Source organism: Pelodiscus sinensis, chromosome 13 (genome assembly GCF_049634645.1).
Source record: "Pelodiscus sinensis isolate JC-2024 chromosome 13, ASM4963464v1, whole genome shotgun sequence".
Classification (NCBI taxonomy): Eukaryota; Metazoa; Chordata; order Testudines; family Trionychidae; genus Pelodiscus; species Pelodiscus sinensis.
Window position 1 is genome coordinate 32,151,144 of NC_134723.1, and position 25,034 is coordinate 32,176,177.

General features: G+C 41.6%; 1 protein-coding gene across 5 annotated transcripts in view; it reads right to left on the reverse strand.

The window, feature by feature from the left end:
* STAG2 (STAG2 cohesin complex component) overlaps positions 1-25,034 on the reverse strand; it is a 223,882-nt gene that overhangs the window by 71,861 nt on the left and 126,987 nt on the right. For all 5 annotated transcript variants that reach the window (XM_075940974.1, XM_075940976.1, XM_006115390.4 and 2 more), the window contains 10 exons: positions 24,286-24,362; positions 18,985-19,189; positions 15,186-15,337; positions 12,781-12,854; positions 12,559-12,682; positions 5,988-6,086; positions 5,783-5,862; positions 4,959-5,066; positions 1,040-1,151; positions 276-393 (listed from right to left, as the gene is read on the reverse strand). In XM_075940974.1, the coding sequence (XP_075797089.1) occupies positions 276-393; positions 1,040-1,151; positions 4,959-5,066; positions 5,783-5,862; positions 5,988-6,086; positions 12,559-12,682; positions 12,781-12,854; positions 15,186-15,337; positions 18,985-19,189; positions 24,286-24,362 (1,149 nt within the window). The remainder of the gene's footprint in view (positions 1-275; positions 394-1,039; positions 1,152-4,958; positions 5,067-5,782; positions 5,863-5,987; positions 6,087-12,558; positions 12,683-12,780; positions 12,855-15,185; positions 15,338-18,984; positions 19,190-24,285; positions 24,363-25,034) is intronic.

Consider the following 25,034-nt stretch of genomic DNA (forward strand, 5'->3'; position numbering starts at 1 on the left):
TGGTATGCCCTCCATAGAAAAGTACAGCCTTTAACCACTTACCAAAATCGAGTTTCCTCTCTATCAAAAATTATTGCCTAGCCCATGTCCACTATGACTATAATAAGCCAAATCTTTGGTGGCCTAGTCTGAGCAGTTCACATCACTCTGAAATTATTTACATTCTGCTTAAATTATTCTAAAAGAAGTGGGTGACTTGGGATCTTAACTATATCATATATTGAAAAATGAACAATTTATCAATTTGGATAGCAACGTATAATGAAATCCCTTACGCTCCTCTCCATTGAGCGGCTCCTCCAACAGAAGACTATTCATACATTCCCAGTCCTTCAAGAGGTCTGTTGCACAGTCCCACATGCTGTCCACAAGATAAGCAGCATGCTCATGTAACTAAAAAAAAAATACAATAGTTATGTTCCTCAGACAAGGAAAAAGATAGTCATAAAAGTGGCTAGAATGTAGCTGGCTACTCTTGCTCCTTTTTGCCTGCAACATGGGTATCTGACTGAAAAGGAAAAAAGATTTTTAATTTGGTGGCAGATTAACTCAGAAAGATTGACACTGTTACAGCAAATATGGAATACAGTGACTTTTAAGGATACATTCTGGTCAACTTCTTCTTTGGTTTCTATTTAACATTTCCAATTTCCTGAGTCACTAACAGTTATTTGGACAGAATTTAAAGCAGCAGAAAGCAATCTTTGTGATTTACCTGAATCCAAACCTATCTGTGCCTAATTTTCCCAACTAACAGGTCTGACTCTGAAAGACACCACACACTCCTATTTTCCATTCATTTACAAGAGACATTCAACAACTAGCAAGGGACCCAAAGCCCAAACTTCTATGTTCTTCATTATCATTCCATTATAGACTGGCTGCCTAATGCATTAAATGGGTTCTTATACTCTGCAGATCCTCAATAAAGCTTCCATTTAACCATTTAAAACAGGAAACCATGTAGTACCTGAGAGTACAAAAGAACGGGACTCTCTCAGACAAAGTGATAAAATGGATAACATGAAACTCGACTTACTTCACTTTCCAAAAAGAAAAACACCAATGTCTTCACAAGATTAGCATTTGGACTCAGTATCCCTCTCCTTTTAAGTAGTCCATCATCTTCAGGATCTCTGCGACTGAAAAGCCTATGAAAATAAAATATTTTAACAAAGTATTTTCTCCTTGAAGGAAACAGGAAGTGCTATATTGAAACATACTAAACATATTAGAACCCTGTTTCCAAAAGTAACAAATGCTGAACATTTCCAAGGAACATGTAACCCCTATTAACACACCTACCTGTTTGCCATTATACTCCAGAAGCATATATCTAGAAACCAGGTGGTGATCATTTACGCTCTTAATCAGAAAGGACAAATCATTCTTAATTTTAGCCTAAATAATTCATGCTCAGATGCTCTTATTTAATGTAAATTTTTTTAAAACTTGACCAAGCTAAGTTATTTAACTCATTATCCTGCAGCAGTGAATGTCCAAGTTTTTGTTAAGTTAACTTTAAGTTTATTACATTATTAAACATACTTGTATTAATGTGGAAAGGGAAAATGCAATTACACTGGACAATACTGTCATAGTTTAGGGATATAAATAAACCTCTGCAAGCAACACTACTATACAGATTTTATTGCCATACTTGATTTATATCAGGACAGTTATGTTACTACATGACTGATGCAGACTATTATATAATATACATGTTTTACTTGTGGATATAGATTATTTTGAAATGGGGTGGGTTGATTGTATGAGTGTTGATGTCTTTTGATTTCACTGTTGTAGTAAAATGCAGGCCAAAAACACAAGTTCATTGTTCTAGGCCTTAGACCAGGCCTGAGTTACATCAGTTCACAACTGTGTGATGGATGCTATAGCAATCACAAAATATTCTAAGAAAAATGGTGAGATCAGTGCAGACCTCCAGAACTTCATGAAGTCCAATTATTTGTAACTAGGCCTTCCATACTCCCTAGGAAATAGCTGCTCCAAACCCCTTCTTCCCATTCAGAACACTAGGAAGCAATGAAAACAGTATCAGGAGAAGGGAGAGGGACGTATTAAAATTGGAGACTGAAACACTGCTCTTTAGATGTTTATTTTAGAAAAGTAATCAACTTCTGAGTTAAATAATTGTGCTTGGCAAAGGCATGCTTTCTTGAAACAGATTATCTGATCTAGTCTCTGAACATAGTTGGAAAAAACATTATTTAAGCTCTAAGAGGCATCTTTGTAAGTTTCAGGAATTGATACAATTGCCTTTGCATTAGTGACATGCAGGATTTAGGCCTTAAATCCCAGAAAAGCTTAAGTACTTAACTCTAAGCATGTAAGTTGTCCAACTTAGAGATGTGCACGACTAGTCCACAGGCTAGTCAAATAGTCATTCTCCTTCCCCCTCACCAGCCCCCCGCCCTTGCTGCCTCTATCGGTGTTTCTCAACCAGTTGCACGACTACCCTTAGGGGTACTTGAGAGAAGTCTTGGGGGGTAGGGGGGAGTATGTCAACACAACTGAAATTTGGAGAAAACTGAATTTTTGTTTTAAGTTTTACAGTGTTTAATTATTTTTGTACTTTTTACACCCAAAAACTTAATCACCTGCATAGCTATGACCAAGTTGTTTAAACAAATGTGTTGCAATGGTAGAAAAAAATTGTGTGCGTTTGAAAACTGTTGATACTGCGAATACTTACAATTTTTTTAAAGGGGTATTTTATAAAAAAAAGATTTAGTAACACTGCTCTATCTAAAGGGGCAGCAAAGGAGTGGGGTAAGAGGAGAAGGATACCTCAAAGCGGCAGCAAGGCATGAAACCTGAGGCCTGATCCCGGACTTCATGGGGCATTGCTGCTTAGAAACGCAGCATGCAGCTGAGGGCCAGCTGCGGTGTCCCCAGGCTGCATGTGGTATTTCAAAGCAGCAGTGTCACATGGAGTCCGGGATCAGCTGGGGACTCCCTGCTGCCTCTAGGCTCTGTGAGGCGCTGCCACTCTGAAACACTGCATGGAGTCTGGCACTAGCTCCCCGCAGTGTTTCAAAGCAGCAGCACTGCATGAAGCGCACTGGTCAGTTTCAGCAGCAGCTGACTTGGGGACGCCCGGGGCAGAGCAGCTGGGGTGCTGGGTTGGTCCCGTAGCACCGCCCCTCGGCTCTGCAGGATCAACCCGGCAGCATCCCAGCTGCTCTTCCCCAGGCGTCCCCAAGTGAGCTGCTGATGAAACTGACCAGCAGCTGACTCAGGGAAACCCGGGGCACAGCACCCCAGCTGCTCTGCCCCAGGCATCCCCGAGTCAGCCGCTGGTCAGTTTCAGCAGTGACTGACTTGGGGACCCCTGGGGCAGAGCAGCTGGGATGCTGCCAGGTTGGTCCGGTGCTACGGGACCAACCCAGCATCCCAGCTGCTCTGCCCTGCCTCAGGCATCCCCAAGTCAGCTGATGATAAAACTGACCAGCAGCTGACTCGGGGAAACCCGGGGCAGAGACGTTGGGATGCTGCCGGGTTAGCCCAACCCCGCCCTAGACTCCTCATAGCCCCTGCTTCCAATAGTCCGGCATATCTCATAATCTTGCTCCCCCTGGGTCCTAAAGGTGCCCGATTATCGGAAGTTTACTGTACCTCCTAAAGCAATTTATTCCAGTGCTTAATCACCCTGACCATTAGGAAGTTTCTCCTCATCTCCAATCTAAACCTGCCTTGCTGAGATTTAAGCCCATCAACCTCTGAGGATAGGACGAGAAGTAAGGGGGATATTTTTTCTCTCTCCTCCTTGTAACAACCTTTTAGGAACTTGAAAGCTGTTGACATGTCTCCTCTCAATTTTCTCTTCTCTAGATTGAACAAATCTAGTTCTTTCCATCTTCCCTCATAGGTCATGTTTTCTTGACCTTTTGTCATTTTTGTTGCTCTTCTCTGCACCTTCTCCAAATTGTCCACATCTTTCCTAAAACTTGGCATCCAGAACTAGACACAGTACTCCAGTTGAGACTTAATAAATACAGTGTAGAGTGGAAGACTAGTTTCTCTGCCTTGCTTACATTACCTCTATTAATACATTCGAGAATAAGGTTTGCTTTTTCTTTCAACAGTGTCACAGTGCTGACTTGTATGCAGCTTGTGGTCCATTATGAACTCCTACATACTACCTCCTCGTGGAACGAGGTGTACCGGTAGTTCGAATTAGAGATCCTAATTCGAACTACCTACTCCGTGCCACGTGTAGCCGCGGGCACGGAGTTCAGACTAAGGGATATTTAAAAATGGCGGCGCCCGGGAAGATGCAAATAAAGCCCGGGATATTTAAATCCTGGGCTTCATTTGCAACTTCGAATGCCTACATTGCCCTTCCTAGTTCAAACTAGGGGGCTAGTGTAGACACACCCTAAGTGATCTTGGGCTTTAAAAGGTTGGAGACCACTGTTCTAGTCCATTCCCTAAAACATCTTCACGTCTAAGTTTAATACATTACCTTCATGAGATCAGGGTATATTCTTGACATAATTTAGCACGGATGACCACACATGAAGCAAGAAAACTTTGAGCTCTTTATGCAAGTCATGCTGCATCACACAGAAATGGTATTTTAAAAATTGTATAAAATATTTCACAAGACAGGTTTACAACTTGTAGGGTCTTGCCAGTATAACTGCTATTTTGGGATTCTCAAATAGGACTAATTCTTCTCTCTGAGCACGGGTTGTGACTTTTTTTTTCAACTTAAATCTCACTAAAAGTTGTCCATGCCTTTGTCACACACTGTCCGAATGAACTGTGATGTACAATGGTTATATATTTTAAAAACAAAAATATTTTAACATCTACTTCCTTACTCAAGATTTTCATTTTTCTAGCTAAAAGGTAAATAATATCCATAATATTTTTAGCTAGACCATACAATAAAAAGGTAATCAATTAACATTAAGTATATTGCCCCTCACTTTTTATAAAGAAACTCCCCTGCTGCTACTGCTACTGGCCGGTGAGCTGAATAAACCAGATGATAGACATTTTCACAGTCTTCTGCTGTCAGAACTTCTTCACTACTCCTAGGAAGAGAAAGAAAAAAAATACATGGACAAAAATATTAACTATCGTTAGCCATGAGAAAAGGGAAGAGTCAAAAGAAAACCTTGTCTTTAAAATGTCCTCAATCATTTAAAATAGAAAGTCTCTTCCAATAAAGCTAATCAAGATTGTGTCAGCGGTCTGCAGCATGATTAACCTCATTCTAAGATTTTAGTGACATGTATCCATTTCCCTTATAGTATATAGTTTAGAAAAAGACCTTCATCTAAAACTATACTAGTCCAAGCCAGATAATATCTTTGAAATTAACTGTCTACTGATAGTCAGAAAGTATCTCAAGATAAAGTTGTTTTTAAAACAGCATTTCACCAAGTTAACTACACTTTCTCACACATACCCAAGACACACTACTTTGTGACCACAACTCAGCCTATTTCAGTTAGTACCTCCCAGCATTTGCATCCCATCAGCAGTATATCTTTTTAGTTTAGCTCTACTATGAAAACTATAAATTGAAATGAGTATCATAATATTTCTAACATTTAAATGTAGAGATGTGGTAAAGGTTGGGATGATATCCTGGCTGGAAATATCACTCTTTTTACAACATATCGTGTTACTTTAAGATGGACAAACTTCTCTCAGACTGTGTATTAAGGTCTCTAAAAATATCTGAGAGTTACTGTTAGTCAACAATAGTATACTTCATATTGGTCAGAAGCAGATATATACTTACTGTAAAACAAGAGTAAGTAGTTTTATTGCTTGGACTGCAACATCATATTCTTTGTCAAGCGTCATAGACACAATTCTATCCTAAGAACAAAAAAGAAGACTAATTTTCAAAACAGCACAATGTAAAACAAAACAAATTTGTAGAAAGCATTCAGTCTGCTTTCTTGAAAATATTTCAAAATACTTCTTGAAAATATATTACTTACCTTGAATCGACTGGTGAACAGTTCCAATTTGGAATTAAGCTCTTTATTATAGTAAAGTCCTTGCAAAGCTGTAAGACATTTGAGTCTTACCTCCCCTTGCTAAAATAAGATTAAAAATTGGATTAACACCAAGTATCCGAAGTATATTTCATCTTCAAAGCATATACAATTTTCCATTTTAAAATCTAAATTAGCTAAATAAAAAGAATTCACAGAGGTGTAGCCATGTTAGTCTGTAACTATAAAAACAATGAGTAGTCCTATGGCACGCACCTAAGAAACCAACCAATATACAAATGTTTATATATATATAAAGACCTTCCATGGGCAAAACCCACCTTCTCAGATGAGCTTGAGTCAGGAAGTGGGTTTTGCCTATGAAAGCTCATGATACTACATTTTTATAGACAGACAGACAGTCAATCTCTAAAGTGCCACAGTACTACTTGTTTTTAAATAAAATTCAGTTCACGTGGCTCACATATCGTATCATTGGCAAGATTATCATAACCTCTCCTTCTGAGCAAGCTAACAGTTATCATGACAATAATTTCATAATTACATTGGTATCATCACTACATACACTTTCAGGGTGCAAAAAAACATTTATAAACTTTGTAACTGTTGTTCTTTGAGATGTGTTGCACATATCTAAGGCCCTACAAAATTCAAGGTCCATTTTGGTCAATTTCACAGTCATTGCATGTTAAAAATAATAAATTTCATTATTTAAGATATTTAAACCTGCAATTTCATGGAGTTTTAACTGTAGAGACCTAACTCTAAAGGAGGTTGGTAATGTTATGAAGGAAAAGATTACTACAACATTGCCACCCCTACTTCAATACTGCCTTCAGCAACCACTCTGATAATCCAGCTTGGAAAACACAACACAGAAGAAAGGCTGGACTATTATGGTTCTGCCACCCTTATTTCTGTGTGATTGCTGAGGGAATGCTGCCTTCAGAGCTGGGTGCCTGGCCAGCACCTGTCACTCTCCAGCCACCCAGCTCTACCAACTCACCCTGGGGCTCTCTCTCCTTTCTTTCCAGAAGTTCTGATCAGTGTTCCCTTCAAACTGAGCAGCAGCACAGCTTCACTAGTGATTAATTAGACTGGCCCAGTCAGTCAGTCAGCTCCATGCAGGGAACCCTGAGCCTCTGACTGGGCAGGGCTGATTAATCACCTGTTAAATCTGTGCTGCTGCACAACTTAGAGGGAACACTGGTTCTAATGTAGATGAGTGAGAGGGGCTCATGGAACGGACATGTGCAACATCTCAAAGAATAAATATTATGACAATTTAACATTTTTCTTCAAGTGTTTGCACATGTGCATTTTGCTGTTTGGAGCTCCCAAACGATGATACAGGAAGAACCACCAGAATTCATGGAACAACTATACCTTCCTGGAAGGTGGCAAGAATCACATTGCTAAAAGCTCAAACAGTAATCCCCTAAGTTTTGACAATACTAGGTTCTGATCCTGAGGGGAAATGGGGACTGATAAATGAGTGTACTTTTCTAGGCCTTTGGGAAATATGTAGGTCAAGTCATTGGAAAAATAAGGACAGTTATCCACCCAAGGGTGGAAACCGGATATTGCTGCCAGGTGAACCTTGACAGAGGTAACTGCTAAGATTTGCCATTTCAGGTGTAACAAACTGTCAAATATATTTTGAATGGATAAATGCATCAGCAAGCCTCTGACTTGGAAAGCCCAGAGTGTGACAACCACTCACATTTTGACTAGGGATGTTAAATATTGATTATTCAGCTAATCAAGTCGATAAGGGGGGTGCTCGCTATCTTGTTGCGCCTCTCCCTTTAAAATGTACAAGAGCCACCCGCAGCTCCTGTTCATTTCAAAGGGAGAGAAGCAGGAGGAACCCACACCTCTGTGCCTCTTCCTTTGAGATGTACAAGAGCCACATGCAGCTATTGCTCATTTCAAAGGGAAAGAAGCAGCAATCGGACCAGGGATAGTGGGACTGTTTCAATTCCCGCTCGTGCAATTTCCCCACTGCACTCTGCCTCCTCGCAGAGATGGTGCTGGGGGAACAGGCTTTTAACCCAGCTCCCCCCAGCAACAGTTCCTGCTCCCTCCCCTTGCTGCCTCTTTCTGATAGAGGCAGCAAAGGGGGCGGGGGAGCAACTAGTCACTTTTGACAGGTAGGTAGTCCTGATGGAAGGGTTTCTACTACTTAGTAAGAACTGGCAAACTTGCTTCTAACTTGGGATGTAAAATCCTGTTTAACTGATTAACCAATTTAAGGGGAGTGAATGGGGGCACTGCCCCCCAGCCCGCTACTAGTCTAGAACACCTGCCAGAATGTCCACGCAGGCCCCACCCACATAGGACTGGAGCAGCCTGTACTGGAAGCAGGCAGGGAGCTGCTTTAGCCTTACCCATTAATCAGCTAAGCCTTCATCTCCCTACTCCTAACAAATCTGTTCTCTGGAGTTTAACCATGGAGCTTCCAGGCTGTTAAAGGAAGGGAACTCAAGTTTGGATGGAGCAGCTGACTGCAGTCCTCAATCATCAAATCCAGAAGCAAGACTAGAATCACCACAGACAGGTGTAGCAGAGTGGAAAATAATTTAACCCACTTGATCCCTCATAGTGCTGTGTAGCACTGTGATGGGGGGTGGTGTTGGTGGGAGAGAGAGAGAGCCTAATAAAGATGTCCAGTCCAGGATAGCAGGAAGGGGGTCCATGATGGAACCCAGACTATGGGAAGCAGAATGGATGACAATTCTACCTTCTGTTGTCTTTGTTTGCAAATTAGTCTATTTGGGGAGTCTGCCAGTGCTGGAAAATGTCTCTGGCAACATCCTGACACAGGCCCCTCCCCCTTTCCTTCTCCCTCCTCCCCATGGTAACTGGCAAAAAACTGCTCAGATGATTTACCAGCCCTTTCTGCATCCCCAGAAGGTAAGGTGCTGCGAAGCTGACTGAATGAGATACACAAAATTCCCATAGATGGACCGTGTTTTGATAAAGGAGGGAAGAATCAGTTTCCTTTTTGCCTATTTAAGCAAAACATGGTGGCACTGTTGTCTGTAAGAGCAAATAAACTATGCACCAATATGAAGCAAGAACATCTGACAGGCAATATGAACAACTCTGAGCTCTCTGATATTGACATGAAAAGAGTGATCCACCCAAAATCGAAAGCCCTGCATTGTAAAGGGCCTCAGGTGAGGTCCACACCCTAGTACTGATGCATCTGAGACTAGAATCACTGATGATTGAGGGCAGATTAAGACTATGTGCACGCAAATGCTGAAAGGATCCAACTACCAATCTAGAGAGATGAGAACCTGTAATGATACTGCAAGTACAGGATCCAGATGGAGGCAGTAAGGAAAGTATACTGAAGCCATCAATGTCTGCACAGGTCAGCAGTGCAGTCTCATGTACTGTACCACACAAGTGCTCAAGGCCATGTAGCTTAGGATACTCAAAGTGTTTCAGGCTGGTGTGATTGGATGACTTTTCAGGTGTGTCACCAGGGAATGGACTGATTGGAAACATAATTCTGGAAGAGATGTTCTACCCTGAGTCGAGTCCAATGAACTCTATCCTCTGTACCAAGAAATGGACAGACTTGTCTGTACTCCATTAGAAAGCGTAGGTCCTTGAATGTTACTGGATGAGTTGAACACCTGATCTGGCCCTTGACTAACCAGCTGCTCAGATAAGGGTTGACCTTTACCTCTGATCTCCTCAGGAATGCTGCCACTATGGCCATACATTTTGTTTACACTGTGGGGAATGCAGATAGATCTAATGAGAGCACCATGAATATGTAGTGTGAATGGTTTGCTATGAAACTAAAGAACCTTTTGTGCCGATGGTACATTGACACTTGGAAGTAGGAGTCTCTTAAACTGAGGATATCATACCAGTCTCTGGGATCAGAGAGAGAGAGAATAATGCCAGGATAGACATGTAGATTCTTGTTGAGATAGCTGCTGAGTTGGCCCAGGTTTAGAATAAGCATGAGACCTCCCTGGCCTTCAGAAGTAAGAAATAACCAGAGAAGAAATCCTTCTCCTTTAATATCTGCTGAACCTCTTCTATGACTCCCACTGGAAAGGAACAATTTAACCTCCTGGTTCAGAATTTTTTTGAGAGGTACCTTGAAGAGGGATGAGGGAAGAAGATGGGGATGTAGAACAAATGAACTGGAGCACACTTCTACAGTGCTCAAGACTTAAAAGATAAAGCAGTGAGGAAGTGGAAAAGGTGTTTTGTAAATAAAGGAAAAACAGGATCTGGCATCATGGGAAATGGGACAGTATCTTTTTGCATCCAAGCCACCTACTTAGACCTCCCTGGATGTCTTGGTGGGGTGGGGGAGGCAGGCATTGATGCAGAGATAGAATGGAGTGGCGGGCTCTGCCTATAACCCCTATTTCTTTTTCTATGCGAGTCCTGATAGGTAGCTAGGCAGAGTGCTGGAAGGATTGTGGTGGCCTGGAGTATTTCCTCTACAGGGCTACGGTGTACAAGACAAGGGTCTTTAGGCCACCCTTGAGTCCTTTAGGTCATTTAGCTTTATCTCCTTCTGTTCTGAAAAGAGTGAGGATCCCCCAAAGGACATGTCCTTAATCTGTTACATCTCTTGCAGGAGCCAGATGACTGTAATCAGGAACTCTTGACACATGGTTACTACAGAAACCATGAACGCAGCAGCTAGGTGAGACTCATCCAGAACAACATATAAAGAGACCCTTGCTACTTATTTTCCCTCAGCCAACGGGAAGTAGTGTTCCTGGTTAGACTTTTACACAAACTAGTCTCAGTGTTTGCATGGAGTACCAACAAGTTGTGGAAGGACTCTTTTACTACCTCCATCTGAATACCCAGATTTGAAATTATCCTTTAAACACACTTAGTATGTATGACACCTGGGGTAGGTGACATGCCCCCTTCTGCCACTGTCCCATCTGGGGAGGAGGAGGAGGAAGGTGCCAGTATTGGCTGTGAATACTCTTCTTCATCTGCAGAGTCTCTTTGAGCTGGGACTTGGGAACCAGTATTGGAGTCTGAAACAGGTATGGCACAGTCAGGTGAGACACCTTTCCAAGGCCATCAAATAGGAGAATCTGGAACATGCCCTAGAAGCTGGGGGAAACACCCACAGATTCTAGAGGGCCCACTGTACCAGTGCAGGTCCACAGACTAACCATTCAACAGTACTCCTGTGACAGAATCAATGAAAGCCTAGAGCTTAGGGAGTGTAAAGAATGGGACCCAATTTCTGGCTTTCAAGAAAATAAATCTTCTTTTGACCACAGTGATGTCATTCCTGATGCCAGTGATCAGTGTTATGGCAAGAAGTGAAAATTTTCTCGATAGTACCAAAGTGCACCTTGGGCACATGAAGCTGGCACAGTACCAAGTGTAAAATCCAGCTGATTTCACCTTGCCCACCAACACCGACTATGATGACTTTTGTGGTGCCAGCGATATTGGTACTGATGAGAGTAAATCCCTGGCAGCCACAAATACCTCTGATATGTTTGGTACTGAGATGGTACTGGCACAGTGTGCTGCCACCAGCCACTTCTGGTTCTGGACTCGATGGTAACTGCATAGGTGCCAGAGTCAATGTTACAAGCTTAGGCAGTACCAAGGCAGAAGAATGACTGGATTGACTGCACTCTACTCTGATCCCCATGCCTGGCAGTCTTCGGTATTCTAATACTTTTTTCTTGGTGCTGGGGATAGCAATCAGTGACAGGACTCTGATATGAATGAACACACCTTCATTACACCAAGGCATTCAGTACACCAGTACATTCAGGATGTAAATGAGTAGTCAAGAATATGATTAACTGATAAGCTCATCCATTAATAATGTCAACTATTCGCATCCTGCCCCCCTTGCTGCCTCTGTCTCCGAGAGTGACTAGCAATTTTGTAATGTTCAATTTGAGATGCCTTAAAGTGACCTAATTTTTACAATCTGTGTAGAAATGACCCTCTGATCACCATCTTATTTCGATGTTATTTCAAAATAGCTTATTTCATAATTTGATGTGGTCATACTTCATAATTTGAAGTAACCCGCTATTCCAAAACATCCCTTACTCCTTGTGGAATGAGGTTTACAGGGATGTCAGAATAGCGAGCTTGTTAAATTTCAAAATAATGGATTTGCTGTTAAGACACGGGATAGCTATTTGAGGATACCTGTCGTATCCTGAAATAGCGCTGCAGTGTAGACGTAGCCCTACACTGAAGCATCCATTATCGCCGCTTGCTTCTGAATGTGCTTTACTTTATGGAAACTATGAAAATTATGGCTGATATGGTGCTACATTATTCATATACAACTAGGTTAATTGAATATGTATTCCACCACTACTAGACTTCAAGAGAAGACTAGCACCAGACTTCTGTATAAATGGGACCACAGGCTGAAGGTATTTTTTTTAAATTGGTTTTCTCTCTGCCCAAATGCTAATTCTGAGTCCACCAATTGGAAAACAGATGAGCTGATTTTTTTCCCCAAAATGACTCATAGATATGAACAGCGCTGTTCAAACATACAACTTACCTTATCATGCATAGTCCAACCTACATACTTTAAATAGCTGTCATTAAGAAAGGCATCACTATACATTTTCATCCATATTCCAATCTCTTCGATACAGATAGCTCTTATTTCAGCTATTGCATCTCTGCAAGGGGAAACAAAAAGGTAATGGTGAAAGGCAGAGAATTTACAACCAATCTAGAAAGTTCACAAAGCTACAAATTATAGAATAAGAAAACTTACCGGTATCTATGCACAAAAACACCTTTAAATATTGCATTCATCATATTTTCTATTTCATCCTGATTTTCTTGAAGCTGAAAACAAAAAATAGTATGTTGAATGATGGTTATAAAAGTACTGAATGATGGTTATAAAATGTGAGATTATTTTAGCATTAAATGGAGTACAACAAATTAATATTTTTTAATTATGTTTATTACATGCTGAACCTCTCTAGTCCAGTACACTTTAGTCTGGCAACATCTGTGGTCAGGTATGATTTTAGTTAGTCAGTTGTCCACTTACAATGGGTGTGGCCAAGTTTCCCATGGTACCATAAAGTTTGCTTACAGCTACAAGTCCTGGTTCTCAGTGTTCTGTGCTGTTATTTACCTCTAATTTACACCTCAGTGTTTTCTAAAAGCCCAGTAAGCAGTGGAAGTGTTGGTAATGTAGCTAGACAATACTGACCTTCCATGGTTCAGCAAATTCTCTGATTCGGCACTGCTCAGGTCCCAATGGTGTCAGACTAGATAGGTTCAATCTATATTTTATTTATGAGCCTTATATGATGGAGTCTGCTAAAAAGAATTATTTGGACAGTCTATTCTGAAGTGCCAACTGTCAGCATCATGATACAAAACTTAAGACATTTGAAATATTGCAGAGGTCAATAACTATAATGCTGACAACTAGAAAAGAGGCTATGAGTTTTCCTCCTATTACAAAGAGATTCTAACCTTCAATAAACTCCTTCTGTCTACAATTTTGTTTGTAGGAAACAGTAATTTACATTAAATGCATTGTGTTTCCCCATCTGGTGTTGTTTTAACCTTCTCCCTATAATTTAAAGGATGAGTGGAAAATTACAATTGATGGCGGGAAAACAGTCAAACTTTCACATACAGAGACAAAGTGTAAGAAAGAACAGATACAACAGTGAAACACAAATTAGGACCCAGTTAACTGTGGAGCTTGGATGAACAGAAGAAATCTGCAGAGCTACAATGGATGAGGGTCTTGAATTTAGTGCAGAAAGTGAAGGAAAAACAATTAAGAAAATAGAAAAGGTAGATGCATACTGCTAGAGCAGCAGGCAAGAGTTAATTTCTGTAGCAATATTATGAAGGGACTACAAAGAATGGGGGAGGATAAGACTGAGACAAAGTCAAAGACATAGACCAAGAGACGGTAATAGACAAAGTTGACATGTTTAGTAAGTGACATTGTAAACAGATAAATTAGCAGAAAGGGCTCACTATGATAAGAGGAAATGATTAGTTAGAAAAAAGGTTAAAACTAATTTAATGAAAAAGTCTGAATATAGAAAAGCTTTACAATATTAAATAAAATGGATGAGAAAAAACAAAATAGGAAAATTAAGAAGTATTTAGGCATAGTTAAGACTACAAACAAACTGAAATCAACCAATGTTAAATAAAAACAAGCTACAAACATGCCATCAGAAGGAAATGGAAGAATTCAGCAAAGCTATAAAAGGCTAATAGAGAAAGACTACAACCAAACACACATGGGGCAAAATAAGCCACAGCCATCTTGATTTTTACATATTTTCCCTTGTGGAACCTGTGTGCTGCCTCTTCAAGACCTAATCCTGTAAACATATGAATAGTTCCAAAGGATTAAACAGGACTATTCATATGTAAATGTTCAAAGGAAGTTCCTTAAACGGAAGTTCTTTGGAAGACAAACATGAGATCATTTTACTAGAAATATCTAACAGTGTATTTCCATTGTTAAATCTAAAGACTAAAATTAGTAAATAAGTGCATAAAGGATAAAAATGAACATTTAACTGTTTTCTGTTTTAATCAACCAGAATATTTTTAACATATGGGGGAGAAGACTATGTATTTTTTTTCATCTTTTATTTTGAAAAGTACTTGCCATTTTTAATATATAAAATGAATTAGGGCTCATGAAAATGTGCAACGCTGACAGCAATACATTAGCAGTTTCCTCTGTTCAGAAAGGAAATATTGGAGACAACTTAAATTATCAGATTTACCTCAACTTTGACTTCAGATAGGACAAAAATATATTTCAAAGGGCTTTCTGCTGAGATTCTTTTTTGTGACAAAGGTATCTTTACCCTTATCCAAAAAAAATCAGTCAAAGGATGACAAATTTTGTTCATTACCTAGCTTGGCTCAAATGGAACCACTGGCCGAGCGTTGAAATGAGATACAACCCATGTATACCTTCCAAATTTCTAGCTTTTATAACACAACCATGTTTTCACGTGTTTGCAAAATAATGACAGTTATGTACAATTTAAAGATGAAGCAAAATGGCAATCAAAAATTTTCCTTTGCAAAAACATTCTTACAAGATTAATTGTTGTGATTTTAACATTTTCCCGCCTTCGTTGCATATCAGTAGATAGAAATATTAATTGCTCTAACCTCCTTCCTCTTCTGTAGCAAGAGTTCCAGCCTATCATTGGCTCGTTTTCCAATTATTTTATTTCGCTCTGCTTCATACTGCCGTTGTGTATTATCCATGTTGATGCTAAGATTTAATGCCACATTTACTAAAGCAGTCATCAGCTTCATAGCTATAGAGGAAAAAGTAAAAAGCAATAATTGATTTTAAAAATTACCTGTGTAACAAAGATGAAAACAGATGAGTATATTAAGTATTTAATATAACTCAAGAAAATACTTTATTTCCACTTGTAAATACAATTTCTGGTTATACTGAAGTGTTATAAATATTATCAATGCAACTCCTCTTTTAAGCTTTGCAGTTACTATGGATGCCTTAGACTTACTTAAATAAAAGCATAATTTTCTTAATTATCAATGTAGAAAAGATAAAAAATTACTTAAAACAGTATTATTTATTCAAATTGGTTAGCTATGCAAATAACGCATAAAAACTGCAGATAAGACAAAACTTGGGGGGCGGGGAGGGAATACCCTATAATTTATACTCAACAATTGGCTATCTTATTTATTTTTTCATACTATGACCATCATTGTGATCTCTGAACTACAAAATATACATTTCATTTAGCTGACCACATAAATATTAAATTGTGTTGCCAAGGAAACATTAAGTTAAGAAGACACTTCCATTAAATTTACTTAATACAGTCCACGGCTCAATCACTCAATTTCCAAAAAACAAAATCACTATTTCTCTTTTTCATCAAAAGGAAGTCACAAAGTTAGAACTAAGATTTTCTCATGGAGGACACAAAAATCATGAACATGAATAAAATCTGAACTGTCTTGGATATGATTGTAAAAGTACATTTCATCAGACCCCCAAATCAAGCGGCGTTGTCACCTCATGCACTAAGTCACAATACTACTCAAGTTTCAACCATCCACTCCTCCTGTATTTGGAAAAAATGGTATGGATGGGCCAAAACTCAGTTGTGATCCAAGCCTAGGCACAAGGACACAACCCTAGAAGTAGGACTCAGGCTCCTGCAGCTGGCATATGGGGAGGGCTTCCTCTCTAATACCTGCTCCTGGGCCTCTCCCCATTATATGCTCGTATAAACTGAGGTAGCAAGAACTACATTATTTGTTGACCCTTCTGCGACTTACCCTTTCTACCCCCACACGCCTGCCATGAAATTTATTAAACATTTCTGTGCTAAAATTATATTATATGAGGTTGTCCTCCCTCCTCAATTAGAATTTTTACAAAAAAGACCTTTCTTTAAGATTCATGTATTTTATTTGCATAGAGAGTGTAATAGAATTATCTAATCAGAAACCAAATAACTGACTAAAATGTAGTATATAATTTAAAAATTAAATTTGATGGGGTGTTTTTTTTGGTTGGTAAATTATTCTCCATTTATCAGAACACAACCATGTAAACCAGAGGCAATCAATTTATTTAGCCCCTCCATAATTTTTGTAATAACATCACAAACAAAAAACACAAAAGTTTGGGATGAAATAGAATATTACAAGTAGACGCTGAAGGAAGGGGTAAGAATACCACTTAAATATCACTGTAGAACAGCAATAGGTCGAGGAACTTAAGCACAAAGAGGAGAAGAACCACCCTGATATCCGAATATTGTGGCATTATATGGCCTTTATGGAATGGAGAAACCCCAGGAAGTTGTAGCCATTTTTAGATGTTAGAAACACTTCAGACCAACTAAATCATGACTGCTTTATTCCTTCTTTAAATAGAGTGCATGTATCAAAAATATAAATCTGACTTTTTACTTTACAAAAAGGAGTTCTATTGACACGTACGCAGCTTTTGATTACGGATGTTAGATAGTGATTAATTGAAAGGATGCTAGATAGTGTAACCGCATCAAATTTTAGCAGTTACACGACTATTAGATAGTCCCCCAGGGTGGGGCTGGCAGCTGATGCCACCAAGAGCTACTGTCTCTATACTGGAAGCAGCAGGCCAGGTGGCAAGCAAGAGCCAGTATGTCCACAAGGGGAACCGGCTTAAAAGCTGGCTGCCCACACATATCAGCTCCCTTCCCCCCACCCCTGCCTCTGGTAGAGAGGCAGCAGCACAGACTAAGGGAGCAAGTGGCTCCCGTAAGCTGATATGTGCAGCGAGCTGGTATACTGTCTCCCACCAGTCCGCCCCTCCCCACACCCCCTCCGTGCTGCTGCCTCTCTATCAGAGGCAGCAGCATGGGGGTGGTTGGGGAGGTGGCTCCACAGGAGCTGAATAGCCAGCTCTCCACAGACACCAGCTCCCGCCTCTTCCCCGCCTCCGATACCGAGGCAGCTTGGGAGAGAGGGCGGGGGGAGAGAATGTAGTCAATAAGATTAACTAAAAAGCTTAGGCTTATCGGTTAATCAAGTGATCAACTACACATTGACATCCCTGCTCCTGATGTAAAGATTTGCTCATGCAAGGGCTGCAGGATCATGACCATAATTTACAAAGCTCACTTTGCTTGATGTAAATCAGTGGCTTTCAAGATGTGATCTGAGGACCTCTGAGTATCCAGAAACTACCTCTACAGGGGTTGTGAAAGGTTATGCTATTCTGTTGTAAAAGGTGGTATCTCAAGCAGTGGTGCATATACCCCTAGGGGTCCAGAGATAAGATTTCCCACTGCTTACTTTAAAAAAAAAAAAAAATCTGAAATGAACAAGTAAAAATAAAGGTTGAAAACCATTGATCTAAATTAACATACAAATGAAATAATTCCTGCAGTCTTTAGTCAGGTCCAACTCCCAGGATAGGTCTAAACTTCATCCCTTTTTCGATAAAGGGATGTAAATTAGACGTATCGAAATTGTAAATGAAGCCAGGATTTGAATTTCCCACACTTCATTTACATAATGGCAGCCTCAAAAAATGAGAGTTACAGGATCTTTTGAAATGGGGTATTTCTATCAAAGGATCCCCGTCCTGACCTTATTTCGCCCCCCCACCCCGAAAAACGGCTTTTCAGGAAAAAAAATCCATGGCCGCCATTACGTAAATGAAGTGTAGGAAAGCCAAATCCTTCCTTCATTTACAATTTCAATATGTCTAATTTACATCCCTTTATCGAAAAAGGGATGTAGTTTAGATGTACCCCCATTTACTTCAGTGGAAGTATTATTTAGTTAAAATTAGGCTCAAAGTAACTGAATTTACATCAATAATATGGCACCATACAAGTAATATAACTGCAAAACGATGTGATAAAATAAGTGTATTCTCTAGACAGTAATATGGGTTTACATTATTTGCTTTTTTATCATAAATGCTTTGACAGTGTCTCAGCAGCCATCACCAACTTGGTCACAAAAACAGTCAAAACCCGTTCCTGGGGTTTATTTTTAATGAGATAGAAATTACCACCACCACAACACAAAATTCATCTACGATTTGGACACTTCTAATGACCCTCTTTTTAGACAGTCTCTCCCACTTGTCTGTGATCTGCATAGTATAGAAAACCACCTGGATGTAAGCCATCAGGACTCAATTAACCCTTTCTCAGAAGAATCAGGTTGTTTTATATAATCAGCACAGCAAGCTAACTCAAAGGAATACTATAATACCAAAAATTACTTTAAAAGTTATAAAAACTAGAACTAAAAAAATGATCCAGAATACAAAAATTAATTAAATTAAATGACTAAACCCAATACAAGAAAATATGAAAGAGCTGAATATCAAATGTTCAGAAAGTTTTAGAAACAGTATCTTCTTTGACAACTGAAAAGAAAATTTATACAGAAGCTCAAATTAAACAACGCTGACCTGCCAGTGTGCTAGTGTGTCGAAATGCTCTGACTTGTGAGTCCGACAATCCTGTAAGCAGTGAAATGACTGTATCCATCATATATTCGTCATATATGATACTATACTGACACTGTCGGACCAAGACACCAATGAACTCACAAAAACTGGATTTGAACTTCTTCCACTGAGGACCAGCCATAGTGAGAGGATAATCTCCACTATCCTAAAAACACAAAAATAATATCTTCAAACATTCATCAGCACATAAATTATAAAAACGACATATTGATATATGGCGAATAGAATATAACAGAATACAATACAGGTGAGTTGAAGGACGAAAAAGATTCAGAGAGCCGAATTCTCTGCTGACAAACTGACACAGTTCAGTTTTCAACCAGCCTATATTTGAATAGCAAAAATATAATCGACAAGTAAAAAACAAGCATTCAATCGATGGAATTCCTTGACATTCTTTGCACAAAACCAATGAATATACTGGATAAATATTTCACTGGTTCCATTTCTTTTGTAAAAAACTGACAGAAGAACCCTCACTGCAACAACAAAAATAAGATTTGTCCAGCGTTGCTCGGGTCCTTATATATATGTACCTATTTCATTTTGAAAATGATAGGGACTGTAGGTTTGTTCTTAAGTTGAATTTGTATATGAGTCGGAACTGGCGTCCAGATTCAGCCGCTGTTGAAACTGACCAGCAGCGGCTGAATCAGACACGCCTGGGGCAGAGCAGCTGGGGTGCTGCTGGGTTGGTCCTGCAGCGCCGCTCCTCGGCGCAACTGGACCAACCCGGCAGCACCCCAGCTGCTCTGCCCCAGGTGTCCCCAAATCAGCTGCAGCTGAAACTGATCAGCAGCTGATTCCAGGAAGCCTGGGGCAGAGCAGCTCTGCCTTGGGCTTCCTGTAATCAGCCGCTGATCAGTTTCAGCAGCGGCTGACTTGGGTACACCTGGGGCAGAGCAGCTTGGGTGCTGCTGGGTTGGTCCAGTAGCGCTGCACCTCGGTGCTGTGGGACCAATCCGGCAGCCGCCCAGCTGCTCTACCCCAGGCATCGGCGAGAAAAGCCTGGTCTGCTGGGGGGGGGGGGGGGGGGGGGCAGCAGACCAGGGAGACGCGGAGCGGCTTTTCTCACCGCGGAGGACGCGGGCGGCGGGACCGCAGTGCGTCTCGGCAATCCCGCCGCCCGCGTCCTCCGCGGTGAGAAAAGCCGCTCCGCGTCTCCCTGGTCTGCTGGGGGGGGGGGGGGGGGCGCGCTAGGTCCGCGTCTCCCTGGTCTGCTGGGGGGAAGCGCCCCCCCCGCGCCGCCAGAGGCGTCGACAGTGGGGGAGGCACCCCGCACTGGCCCCCCCCCCCCCCCCCCCCGTTCATAACTAGGAGTCCGACGTAAGTCGGACCGACGTAACCCGGGGACTGCCTGTATTTCATTTGAAATCATTGCTCTGGGGCAGGCCTCGGAATGAGGGGTTCATTATGCAAGCTGGCCCAAGGGGAGAGGACTACTGTAGCACTCAGTCATCGCAGCAGCTTGGGGCTCGGTGAGAAGCGCCTCTTCATGGCTGCTGCAGTTCCAACAGGCATAGCTCAGGTATGGGTGCATGTCCCCTGGCTGGGGCAGGTCCAGGTTCATTTGCCCACTGTACTCCCCAGTCCGAGTGAGGAATGCTGCAAACTATGCACTTTCCCCTCACTCCCTGATGAAGGGAAACAGCCAGCAGTGTCCCCATACAAATCGGGAGGCAGGGGCCTTCAGCCTCCGCTCCCTCCTCCCTATAGGGCACCTGGGGAGTGGGGGACTTGGAGCTGGGCAGTTCTGGACAGAGATAGGGCAGGAGCAGCGGTGCTCCCAGACAGCCCCATTTCAGCTGCCTGAAGATTTGTCTCTTTTCTGTATGGTTTTATGAGAAGCAATCCTATTCCAGACACATCCCATTTTCCCAGCACAAACAAACGCTTACCTTGCTTCAAATGATAAGCAGCATCTGTATGCTAAATGTAGTAGTCCTAGCTCTTACCATTTAGGAGAAGTTCTTGAACAGACAGACAGACTGACTCTCTCAAATATATAATAGACACCCACAGTTAAATTAAAAGAAGGACCATGTAAACACAGGAATTATACCCCAACCTCACAAGCCAAGAACTATCTGAACATTAAAAAGCAGAAACCGTAAAAAGGGTTGTCTACCTCCTTCCCCTACTTCACTGCCTAGTGCATTTGTCTGGGAGCTGACCTCATCTGTGAAGTGTGACAGAGCAGGTGTGATAGAGCTGGTTAAAGGGCTTGGTGGAAGGGGAGAGAGGCAGCTCTTGCAGAAAGAGGCAGAAATCCTGGCTAATTAGGAGCAGCTGAGACAGAGCAGCTGCAAATCAATTAAGAGCCAGGTGAAGGTAATTGGGGCTTCCACAAGGCCTCTTTAAAAACCCTCCCTGTGGATGGAGGAAGGAGAGAGAGTTGAGAAGGAGTTTGGACAAGGAGTTTGGAGAGTGAAGGAGAGGTTTGGAGTGTGGAGATCGGAGGAGACAAGTAGAACAGCATCAGCCCTGACAAAGGCTGCAGGGAGATGACAAACACCAAAACAAAGCAATTGAATCTTATACTGTGACTCCTAAACTATGGGACAGTAGCCTGGCCAGGGGCCCAGTAGTGGGATTGACTACTATAGAAGACAGAGGCAAAGAAAGCATTGAGTACTTCAGCTTTTCCCACATCATCTGTCACTGGGCTACCTCCCTCATCTAGTAAGGGCTTCCCTAATCACTCTTATTGCTAATATGCCTGTAGAAACTTCTTGTTACCCTTCATGTCTCTTGCTAGCTGCAATTCCAATTATGCTTTGGCCTTCCTGATTAAACCCCTGCATTCTCGAGCAATATATTTATGCTCCTTAGTAATCTGTCCAAGTTTCCACTTCTTGTAAGCTTCCTTTTTGTGTTGAAGCTCACCAAAGATTTCCCTATTAAGCCAATCTGGTCACCTACTATATTTGCTTTTCTTACTGCACATCAGGATGGTTTTCTTCCTGTGCCTTTAATAAGGCTTCTTTAAGATACTGCCAGCTCTCCTGGACTCCTTTACCCCTCATGTTAACATTCTAGGGGATCCTGCCCATCAGTTTCCTGAATGAATCAAAGTCTGCTTTTCTGAAGTCCACAGTGTGTATTTTGCTGCTCTCCTTTCATCAGGTTCCTGAAATCAACCATCTAACGATCACTGCTTCCCAGGTTGCCAACCACATCTACTTTCCCTACTGATTCTCCCGTTTATGAGCAGCAGTTCAAACTTTGTGTGGCTCCTGGTTAGTTCTTTCAGCACTTGTACCAGGAAGTTATCCCCAACATTCTCCAAAACTTCCTGAATTGCCTGTGTACACCCAACAGATGTCAGGGTGATTAAAGTCTTCCATGAGAACCAAGGCCTGTGATCTGGAAGCTTCTCTTTGTTGTCTGAAGAAAGCCCCTTCTACCTCATCGACCTGATCCTTATCTGGACCTTTTCCTTCCACAGGGAGGATAGACGAGAACACCACTTGCGCTTCAAATTCCTTGATCCTTCTTCCCAGCGCTACATAATCTGCAGTGACCAGCTCAAGGTCATTCTTGAGCGTATGGGAGCAGCAGAGAGAGCCTCCAGGAAGCATGTCCATGTGCTGCTGTTCCCCCAGCTGGGAGAGAGAAACAGCTGCTTCTGGCTCTGGCTTCTTCACCACATGCTGGATCCAGTGGGTGGCTCGAGGCTTCTGCCCTTCTCCCCTGCAGGAAGTCAGCACTGGTGTTCCAGCCTTGTGGGGGTCCGTAAGGCTAGAGCACCAGAGCAAGCTCCCTGCTGCAGGGAGACGGTGGGGTGTAGAGTGGGGGGAGAGCTTGAGCTGCAAAAAAAGCCGTATCTCTCTCCCTAGCAAGCCATAAGTCACCGACTCCTGCTCTACATCTAAACAGCACTGGAAGCATATGGGCATGAGTGCCTAGGAAGATAGGGCAGAGGGTGCCACTGTAGTCAGGCTTGATGGTGCCTGCGGGTCTGGATTCCTGGAATCTGTCATCAGCATTAGGCCTATTGCCAGTAGAGGTGGCAGATCCAACATTGGGGCCAATGCTGGAGTCACCAGAACATCTGGGCCCACAGGAACACTGTGGCAAAGCCCTGATCCAGCGACAATGGGGTTGATGCCGCGCTCAGTGTCAGGGCTATGAATTGTGACCACCACTCTATGGCACGTGGTGAGAAGACAGTCACTGAGGCCACAGATGTTGATCCCAAACATGATCCCTGGCGGAAGAGGGTCCTAAAGGGCCAATGAAGGAGATTTTGTCATTGGGGTGGTCACTGGGAAAGGTGAGGTTTTCTTCAGTGCCAGGATGCAGACTTCCTGCTGCTTCTGCACACTGATTGGTAAGAGACAGACTCCAACTCCAACTCTGAGTATGACAAGCTAGGAGAGGGGGGCAGATCTAACCGAGGTGGGAGATTTACAGAAGTCCGAGGACCCAGAGAGAGAGAGGGAGATCTACAAATGATCATCCTGATCCCCTTTAGATTGCGCCAGTGGTTTCAATGGAGCTTGTGGTGCCACTATGCTATCCTGTCTGGATGGCGAAAATAGGGCCGTAAGGCACATTAAGTTTTGCGCTGCGTTAAACACCCCTAAAATGGAGGGCATAGGAGGTGCTCGGAGGGCACCAGTGAACTTGGCTGGCCAGGACTTGATTGCCTGGGTTAGACAGGAGTCAACACAGCCTTGGTGAAGGTCTCAGAGTCACAGCTCGAATGCAGTGCAGTGCTTCATAACCAGAGACAATCCCCTGTCCCTCTTTCCCCTCTTATGCAGAGATTGGGAACTACATCAAAGTTCAGTGGGTCTCAGAGTGGCATGTTGGTCCCAAAGACCACCTTTGGTGCAGTTTCTTTCCCCATTGGAAACAGAATGATCAAAACAGACAAGAAAGTGCTAGGTGCCATGTCCATGATGCCTGGGTCAGCCTGCCACCGCAGTGCTACTCCCTCTCTCTCTCTCTCATAGTTCTCAGTCAGAATCCCAACAAATCTTGCAGGAGTCTTTTTAGTAACTCTCACCCAGATAAATTAGGCAGAAGCAGTGAGCCCAGTCGCCTTATACGCCGGAAAATACGGTACTTTTTTCTAACAATTATTTTTCCTCATATTGTTAATATATTTTATAGTTGCCCCTAGTTTCGACATTTATAATTGGGAGCAATGTCATCCAGCAATCAGAATAAGTGAATTTTAAATTCATGAGATCATAGGAGAATCTCAGAACTTGTATTTGTTAAAATAATTACCTCATCAAATTCTTCAGTCATTTTTCGGATTATTTCAGAATTCTGCATATGTCGAAACATTTCTGCTGTAACAACTCCTACAATGCAGACATTATATTAATAATACTGTAGATATAAAAGAAGTAATATCAGATTAGCTGGCATCTGAAACAAGTTAAATAAGCAAATGTCAATGTATAGACTTTAAGCAACTAAACTCTCTCATATAAAATAGTACACAGTAAGACAAAATATACCATTTAGACTAAACATAGTCATTGTCTGTACACTAACATTCTTTGGAGCATTGTTAATGCAACTATTGATGCTAAACAACAGAGGCACCTGCATATATTTTGGGGAACATTATATATACAATCTGAGTTTGAGATTCATAAATGCCCCTTCAAATAATAAAAAATGTTAGTAACACAATGTTTTGCATCTAAAAACAGATTGGTTGGCTCCAACTTTTAGAAGTAGAGACTCAATTACTCATGAAAACTTGAATTTGAAACATTTAAATACAATCATTTTACAAAGTTATATAATTCTCTGCAAAATATTGCAATTGCGATATAACCATTAAGGAAAGACCTTTTCAGGTGACGTGCTCAACTCAAAATGACATACGAGTATTTGAATGAGCTCAGAATCTCACAGAATGAAGACGGTAAAATAGGAATAAAACATGAAGTCTTGCATCTTTCTTTTCATCAATCCTCCCCCTCTCAAAAAATCTGAAGTAAAAAATTAACCAAAAAATTAAC